Source organism: Sinocyclocheilus rhinocerous, unplaced genomic scaffold (assembly GCF_001515625.1).
Source record: "Sinocyclocheilus rhinocerous isolate Xijiao unplaced genomic scaffold, SAMN03320098_v1.1 scaffold760, whole genome shotgun sequence".
NCBI lineage: Eukaryota > Metazoa > Chordata > Actinopteri > Cypriniformes > Cyprinidae > Sinocyclocheilus > Sinocyclocheilus rhinocerous.
The window spans coordinates 762,624-772,561 of NW_015667422.1; the positions used below are offsets into that span (position 1 = coordinate 762,624).

A 9,938-nucleotide genomic window follows, 5' to 3' on the forward strand; every position below is an offset into this window, starting at 1 on the left:
CTGCTTAAAAATTTAATGATCAGGGTGAGAGGGTCACTGATGGTCTTGCCTGTCCTTTTCCGGGATTTTAACAATAAAGCACAGGGCACAACCAGTGATTCTTCCTGCTGAACAGATGATGCGCGCTTTAGTCTAGCTGTGGTTTTCAGACCAGCACCAGGGGGTGTGGATGGATTCAATGGTGTAAAAACCAAATCATCAAGGCTTGTGGTATATTGAATTTAAAGGGACAGCTCACCCAAAAATGAAAATTCTGTCATCATTTACTCACTCTCAAGTTGTTCCAAACCTGTATGAATTTCTTTCTTCTGCTGAACACGAGAGAAGATATTCTAAGAATGTTGGTAACCAAACAGTTGCTGGTCCCCATTGACTTCCATAGTATTTTTCCATATTATGGAAGTCAATGGGGACCAGTAACTGGAATAATAATAATAATAAAATAAAATAAATCAGTACAAAACAAATTCAGATTCTATTATGTCAAGATGCTGTAACTTGAAATGCAAGACAACACACCATTCAGCGATTGAGCTTTCAGCTGTGAAAGCTAATTTAAGTGGGTCAAGTACTGCAATACTCAGAGGGCAACCCAGAATACATTGCCATAACTGTTTTTATGAAAAGTGCACGAAGGATATATTTTATACTAGTTGTATTTCACTGATGTCATCATGCATTTAAAAAAAAGTCTCTCTGGGGTTTAAAAATGATTAAAATATGCATTTTCCTTATCGACTTGTTTGTCTTGCTTGCTGTGTGTTTGCATATAGTCTGAGTAAGCAAGGAAAAACCAAACAGTGTTACAATTAGGCCTGTTCTCCTCTCTTTGCTCATAGACAACAATTAGCACTAATCTGGTATACACTGACACGTTTAATAGAATGTGTTGAATAATATGTAATGTATTTTAAATGAATTATTTTGATGTACCCCATGACTTCATAATAAATAATGAGCTTGCAGACTGCATGAAATTCCACGTAGGAGTCACTTCATATAGTAGCAACTAGAAGCTATTTATACCTGATCTGACCATTAAAGTGACTTTTATTGATGTAACTCAACGTCGTCAGATTGATACAGTCACATTGGAATAAAAGCAGGTTATTTCAATGGAAGCTATACCACATGAAACAATTTTTTTAGGTTAAAGTACAACAATTTGGACAATAATTCAGACTAATGTTAATTTACAAAAACAATCAAAAAGCGTGTTTACGGTAATGCACTTGCAATGGAAGTCTATGGGTAAACTCATTAATAAAAGTTGAAATGTGCATGGTTTTTAAAGTAAAATCATAAAACTAAAACAGAATAAAGAATGGAGCTAGTTGTTTTTAGTCCAGTTTTTTTTTTTAAAATTCTTCTTAGACTTGTCCTGTTATGCTGACATTGTTAAAATGTACTATTCACAATAAAACACAAACAAAAGTGTTCAATAGCAGGGCTTACGTATAGTGTTTGGCCAGTAATGTGATCTGAACATGTCAATTCAACTCTTCAACTTTTTTTTTAATATGGTTTCTTTCCATAAATAATAAAAATACTAAGGAAATTATTTTTTGAACGAATCTTTTCAGGGTTTGGGCCTACTAAAAAAATAAGAATGCCACTATTATTATTTAGGAAAATACCTTTTTTTTTTTTTTTTGCTGAGAACACACTTGAATCTGCAGTCAAAATCTCGTTTGAATATATGTCAGACTTTGAAACCAAAAATAGGCTACAAAGAAAAGCATTTGTGTAATTGAACTTTATGAAAACTTCCTCATGTGACAACTATAGCCCCGGTTTTTCCTACTTGACAAATCAATTTCCAGTGTAGTATGCATACTAAAACCATGACACAAAATCAACGACAGAAAACGACTTGAACATAACTAATTTTAGGGGAAAGAAAACGCATCACTAATGAAACTGGAATAAACGCAATACTTTTTTTCTGCGCAGTGGTCTTACATAAAAGCCTTTGTTGGTCGGGAATCTGATTCCTCCTCCTCCTCTTGCAGGTGTCAGTCTTAATTCTGTCCAGTAGGTGGGACTTTATACTCGTCTTCCGGAGCATCGTCGCTTTCAGCAGTACTTTCCTCCGGCTTGGACACTGAGAGCATCTCTATGATGGACTGTGGAACGGAAAGTCGAGGCGAGTTGTGGCATTTACACTTGTTCTTTTGATAAGGCGACCAGATCACGATTCCAACCTCATATGATGTTCCCATTCGCGCGCACTCTTATGTAGCCAAGGCGTTTAGACATTTAACACTCATATCTTCATTAGCGATCTTCAACATCACCATCCTCATCAGCCCTGGAAGACGTCGAGTCGTTTTGGACCCAAAAGTCATGGATGTATGGTTCTGTTCAGCGGTTCCAGTGTTCACCTGGAGGCTTCTCTTTCTTTCAAGCATCTTCCAGGGTTATTGGAGCTCCATGCTCGATTGTCCACTAACATGCAGCTGTTCGCCCATTGAGATATATTGCAATAAGTCCGACAGTGGAAATTTCTTCCCTTTACTTGCTCTACAAGATCCGGCGAGCAATGGCAGTAACAATAATGACATTGAAGAGCTCTTCAGGAACATCACGTCCATGTAAGTGGGCTTCTGTGCATCCCTCTTCTACTGCGCAAAATGTTGATATATAAATATATATTTAGCCGCGACTTCCTCGTATAGTCAAACTTGGGTTCTATATCGAATAAGCACCAACTTTTATTTTGTATTATATGCATTTCAAAACTAATTCGATCATTTAGAGATTTACAATCTCAATAAAGACACCAAATAATGATTTCCCCCAGTTTTATTTAAGAGCGTTTTAGCATATTATCAAACATTGAGGATATCGATGAGGCTAATGCCGTTTTGCTGGTGCCAATTTTATGTCGTGCCTTCTGCATTCATGAATGATCAAAGCATGTAATAACCTGTTTGCGTTCTCATTGATTAAATCAATGCAACCAAGTCTGTTTTTTCATATTATTGAATGAAACCTCCTTAAGGAAATGCTCATTTTGAAATGACTGCAAGCTCAGACATTGGAATTAATAGCCTATTAATACACTCTACCCTTATTAATCGAAATGGATTGTTTGCAGGTACTCATTAATATTCAGGTATAAACATAAATCCATTGTTGTGGCATTTATATTATAGAAGTGATTGCAGTGATAATGTAAGCCTGGTAATGAAATATTTGAAGTGAGCAGCTGTGCACCAACAGGTTACAGAGATTTCTTTCATTCAGCACTCTGGACAGCTCCTACAAACTGCATGGGTGATTAAATTTACAGTCTTGATCTGTTATAAAACTTACATATTCATATAAAATACGAGAGATATCTATCTGTTTTTCTTGCTGTCACTCTATCTTTCTGTCTGTCTGTTTGTTCATTTCATGACTGGCTGTATACCATGCTGCATGACAGTGTTATTTCAGTGAACACATGATTTATTTAGTTGCTGGCTCAGAAAATGGAGGGGATCTGTCAAAGTTTCAGTTTTTCAGGCAAAGTGTCTGTTCTTTGTGTGTGAAATTCTGTGTAAGAACTGGTTTGTCTTCCTCACTGAAGCTTTTAGAACCAAAATCTTTTAGTTTGAAGTTCAGTTAAGTCTGGTCTGAGGCTAAATGGATGTATTTAGTGTCTATTTCTCTAAGTTAACTAATGTGTCTTTGAATCAAAATCTCAATCAAAAATTGAAGTTATCTAATGTATCTTTGAACAAATTTTTTTTTTTTTCACTGAGGTTGAGTTTAGTCTGGTACTAAATAGTAGTATATATAGCTGATTATAATCAACATATTTCTATTGCAATTAAATCAAGCATTCTTCAAGTATAAATGACTGAAGTTTATGTATCTTTTATTGCGATGCATATGAAATGCTTTTCAGTTTTATTCAAAAGAGAACACAAGTGTTTTGTAATGTTCTTGCAATAGCTTTTTAAACTAATCATATGACTTACTACAAGCACATCATCAAGTTTGTATGAGGCCGTTTTTGTGTTAAGTAGGTGAGGACTGCCATTTGAGAATTAAGGAGAACGTCAGGGTTTGGCTCTTTACTGTGAAGAAGCGTAACTATAATGGCACTGTCCCTGTCTCTTTTCTGCAGCCCCTGATGTCCATGCAGTGCTGGTGGAAGTTGTCCTTTAAAGGAAATTTGTGCTCAAATTTGTTTGTCTTTCTTGTAATGGCTATAATAGGGATTTTTGTTGGGGAAGCTGACTGTAGATCAGTGTACGCGGGCTACTCTGAACCATCTGCGGGGGCCCCTCTTTTACTGAGGAATATAAATGAAGCACCTTCCGAGGCAACAATCAAAAGACGCATTGATAACCTGTGGGAGCAAAGGAGGTTCAAAAAGGAAATGCTTGAGATCTGGAAACGAGGCTCGGGTTGAGCTGTTCGAGCTTTTGAAGTTTGTTTCTAAGGTGATTGTATTTTAATTAGCTTCTGATGAATCATGGAGACAAGCGATAGTTGTGTTAGACATACTGTAGTGTACAGAGAGAAACTGCAGAAGAGAAGTTATATATACATATGAAATGCTTTTCAGTTTTATTCAAAAGAGAACACAAGTGTTTTGTAATGTTCTTGCAATAGCTTTTGAAACTAATCATATGACTTACTACAAGCACATCATCAAGTTTGTATGAGGCCGTTTTTGTGTTAAGTAGGTCAGGACTGCCATTTGAGAGTTAAGAAGAACATCAGGGTTTGGCTTTTTACTAGGAAGAAGCATAGCCTAACTATAATGGCACTGACCCTGTCTCTTCCCTGCAGACCCTGATATCCATGCAGTGCTGGATCCAAGTTGTCCTTTAAAGGAAAGAAATTTGTGAATTTGTTTGTCTTTCTTGTAATGGCTATAATAGGGATTTTTGTTGGGGAAGCTGACTGTAGATCAGTGTACGCGGGCTACTCTGAACCATCTGCGGGGGCCCCTCTTTTACTGAGGAATATAAATGAAGCACCTTCCGAGGCAACAATCAAAAGACGCATTGATAACCTGTGGGAGCAAAGGAGGTTCAAAAAGGAAATGCTTGAGATCTGGAAACGAGGCTCGGGTTGAGCTGTTCGAGCTTTTGAAGTTTGTTTCTAAGGTGATTGTATTTTAATTAGCTTCTGATGAATCATGGAGACAAGCGATAGTTGTGTTAGACATACTGTAGTGTACAGAGAGAAACTGCAGAAGAGAAGTTATATATATATATATATATATATATATGTAATAGTGATTAAATGACAAATCATGCCTGTAAACAGGGAAATCTCATGCGAGTTGTCAAGAACATGTCCAGCTCATATTCCAAGAAGTAACAAATTATTTTATTTAATAATTTTTAAATATTTATTTATTTATTTTTGGTTTATTTCATGATTAAGGTAAGGCATTATTTTCTGGCAGTTCTCATCTCAAAAAAGATCTAATTAAGGACGAATAATGCAAATTTACATATCAGTGTATATTTGTCAATGCAATATGTATTTATACAGTAAAAAAGTAAACGCTATATTACCATATTACAGTAATGAATCACAGCTGAGAATAATGATAATTACAAAAAAAACCCTCAAAAGTAAAACATCCAGGCACATTATTGTAATGAGAATTTTGAGGGAAATGTGCTTAATTCCCATGAACATAATGTCACCATGAAAAAAAAACAAACCTTAATGGTCCTAAAACAGACTTCATTTGCTTAATGCAAAATGTGATTTATTTTCCATTTTCTTTTAAAATTACGATGAAATGTGACTGTCTGAGATTTGCTATACCAATGGTCATGACTCCTTGTTTAAAGGTATAAATACACGTATATAACATGGGCTATTCCATCCATTCATATTAAATGAATAAAAATGAATCAATAAGACCAGGGCCATCTTTTGTCCTGATTATTGTGCTAGATTATGAGGTTTGAGGTCATTTCTCCTTCCAAGCCTGGTCTCTGATCATGGACGCTCACTAAATAGGTAATGGGAAAGAGTTTAGGGTAAGAGGACAATGCCTTGGTGCTCTATAGAAGCAGTGGAGATTTGTTTTTGAACAGAGCTTATTTTTATATATATAATCAGCAAATGTATCCCACAATGTAATGTAATAAATAGTTGATTTACCCTGCTGCTTTCTTAATTGGAAATGTGCCCATGTTAAGCTCTGTCTGTGTGTTATTGGTGAGGTTTCTAGGTCAAAACGAGCACTATTCTTTATAATTAGAGAGCCTTCCGATAGCTACAGTTCATTTGAAGGAGCTGCAGTGCTTAATGTAGCATAATGCATAATTATGTTGTATGATATGGACATAGAAAGAAACTAGAGCCTCTGTTCAATCTGAGCCAGTTTAAACTGACGTAACATTTAATTTGATCCAGTGCCGATTCTTGAGGCAAAACATGCCATAATTTTAGTTTAGTTTTGAAAATATCAGTATTTTTACTTTAATCTGTAATCTGTTTCTGGTTCAGAGATATTTGGCTGAATTAATCCAATATTGCCACTTGCCATTGTGTAGCACTTACTACTTCAGTTAACTGATTGAAAGTGGAGCCAAATGGTATAAAGGCGGGGACTAATTTGCATATTCATGGTTCCTCATAGACTTAACGAGATAAGGGTGTGGAGTTATTTTGAAGCCAGGAAAATTTTTTCAAATATGTCATTTTGATTATCAAAGATGAGTTTTAAGGGAAAAATTTGTGACCGCAAGGAGACACAAATGTTTCATTAGTCTCTAAAGAAACAGTTTTAAATCATTTCCGTCATAGTTTCTCTTCTGTAGCCTGATTTGTTCTACTGATTGTCTCAAGAATCAGTGCAAGATGAGGGCAGAGAGTGAAAAAATGTGACATTTCAAATTAAATGAGCAAAACTTCTTATTAAAAAGATCACATCATGAAATAATAATATGGTAGCTGTAGGAAATAAAAATGGGAGGCACACATCTCACATTTGTGATTTTTACCCTTCGTGCCTGTTTCTCATGGCGGTAAAAACAAATCTACATATAGTTTAATGGCAGCAGCAGCAGTATGACAGCAGTGCGACGCCACAATGACACTCTTTTCGATGCTGCACAGATTTAGTCTGCCACCACAAAACTCGACTTTCAAGACGGCATTATTCCACCTTGAAATATTGAACACTTTGAATCCATGAACAACATTCTTTTGATCCTCCTTTTCTAGGTCACGTAAAATCCTACATGCCACAAATTCCTTACCAACACAACTATTTTTAGATCCAATTTAATTAACATGTTCTCTCTTTGAAAGCCTAATTTGTGCACACTAGGTTAGTAATGATTGCATTTTAAACTAATAGGGTAAAGACCTAGGCTGCAAAGTTTTGGATGTAGTCCACAAACCTGTATATTACAAAATGCATCATGGTCCTACCTGCTGCATAACATGCTGGAATAGATTTCAGCTGCCGTTTGACAGAACCTCAGACGTATAGGTTCATATAATATCATGGAATGAAATTTGTCAGACATTCATGCTTTCCTTCAAGAATATGAGCTGAGTAGATATGGAGATTGAAACTGAAATATGGCAGGAAGATTTTAAATGGAAAATGTCTTATCCTATTAAAAGTATGTACAATTCTTGTCATGTGTGAGATTCTCCAATGGCCGCAATCTGACATATATTAGATGGAAAGACTGCTGTCACTGTTTTTGATTTTATTTCAAATGTCTCTGTTATTATAATCCAGCTACCGACACCGTACTTACATTACTTGTCTCTGTTATGCGCCTGTATACATACTGTTTTTAAATCAGTCCACAGCCAACTTTTAAGGCAGCATCCTAAATATAATAAAACCTTGTAAGTGACTAATTTGAAACACTATACAAAACCAGAAAGTGCACAGGAGACTCAAAGATGGTGTAAGACAATACTATAGTCTAATGAAAAAGATTGTGAAAATTTATTTTTGGATATTTTAAAGGGGTCCTATTATGCTTTTTCACTTTTTCAACTTTAGTTAGTCTGTAATGTTGCTGTTTGAGCATAAAAAAGATCTGCAAAGTTACAAAGCTCAAAGTTCACTTCAAAAGGAGATATTTTATCAAACAGAAATACATTTTCAAAAACTACAACGAACGACTCGTTTGGAGAACAACGCATATTTTCCGGGATTTGTGATATCACAAATATCGACGAATGGGACGAGACCTGGTAATGAGTGTTATCACTATGTCAGAGACACGCTAGCTTTCCCAAGGCAGACGAACTTAGGAATAATGTGTTTTTCGAACAACTTAGTATGAGAGCCTGTTCTAGTACACCCCCAAAACAAAATCAAGACTTTGTAAAAGAGCATAATAGGACCCCTTTAAAAATAAAACATCCATTTTTGGGCGAAAACCTTTGAAATCAGTAATTTATCTGTTGATTACAGTAGTATGTGTTTCCCTTCAATTCAGTTCAAAAGGATCAGTGTAATCAGGCATAATGAAAAGAAAAGGATCAACTCTTACAGAAAGCTGCTTTTACGTGTCCTCCAATGGAAACGCAATACTTCCGAACCACTATTTCACAGTTGGGCTGCATGATTTCTCACAATGCATATCCGTCCTTACTTAATTTGAATCAGAATGTAGTTAGTTATCACTTGTTGTAGGCGTGGGGAACTAGAGGAAGTTAGTGTACACTTGTGCGTGAACACACACTATATTTGCTGTCCCAGCTGGTGGGCTGCAGATTATGATCAACAGCATTTATGTACTCGGACCCCAGATGGGACGTGCTTTAAACACACTTTATTTTCACAGCCGAAAGTTTCCCAGATTTGCATGCTGTATGGCACTTTGGGCTTCTTGCCAGTACAAAAGAGAACAGTGATCCAGTATTTTATTTAAAAGCTTCTCGTACAACAATGGGCTGCTAGAATGCTCATCAGGGGATATGCCATGTATTGCTCAACTCAAGACAAGACATATTGAGTGCACAAAAGAAAGAGATACATGATATAGTACTAGAAGGCTTGTTGACAGGCATACCTGCTCCATACGCCCTGCTGTTGATGTTTTTCACAAAGGAATCAACAGCAAGTCACAAACAGCAGTATTTTATTTTATTTTGAATGTGCTGGCCAGTGAAAATCTAGGGTTGACACCCATGCAATAAAGGCTGCAGCATCAGTGGTAAGTTTGAAGCAATATAGTATTTACATGTGATCTGTCAATGAATTATTATATGACACCAAATTGTTGTTATCGCTAAAGGCCAGTTAATTTTTTTTTTCTAATTCTGATCCATCAAAAATGAAGTCAAAGTTGTTTTAAAACGAATTGTTTGAATGAGTGTATTCAACAACTTATTCATTCTAATCAGATTAATTTATCATACATTAAATATCCAAAAATGACATTTTCAAAGTGCAAATCAAAATTAGAGTATCTTTTCATTGATAAACACAGACACTTTTCCCCAAAACTTTTTATACTACAATGCCAGAAAATGTGGGGCACCACAAGTGCAAAGTAAAAAAAACAAAAAAAACAGTTAACTTCAATGTCTCTCTTAAAGGTACAACGAAAGTGTTCTACACGATTTGTGTACTATCAGAAAATAAATTTCTAACGAGAGAGAAGAACATATCTCTCATGCTTGTTCTCATTTTTGTTAAATTAGCTAGACACATTTTTACAATTAAAGCTTTGCATTTTTACATTACAAGTTTCAGGCTGTTAGGTCCCTAGGAAATTCTTTGTGTCCTGTGTTGAGGATTGGATCTGGTGAAACATTAATATAATATTAGTAATGTAATTCAGCGCAATAAGGCAATGCTCATTATACATATTACCCTCCAGCACACACACACACACACACACACACACACACACAGAGAACTTAGTGGATACAGCGATGGAAGCAAAGCTGTGTGTGAAAGTCTGCATGGCATGTCCTCACATTACCTGAGC

At 35.9% G+C, this 9,938-nt stretch overlaps 1 protein-coding gene across 1 annotated transcript in view; it reads left to right on the forward strand.

The window, feature by feature from the left end:
* Nucleotides 1–2,087: 2,087 nt before the first annotated feature.
* ntrk3b (neurotrophic tyrosine kinase, receptor, type 3b) overlaps nucleotides 2,088–9,938 on the forward strand; it is a 126,138-nt gene continuing 118,287 nt past the window's right edge. The window contains exon 1 of the mRNA XM_016545819.1: nucleotides 2,088–2,594. Within this exon, the coding sequence (XP_016401305.1) occupies nucleotides 2,347–2,594 (248 nt within the window). The 5' untranslated portion in view covers nucleotides 2,088–2,346. The remainder of the gene's footprint in view (nucleotides 2,595–9,938) is intronic.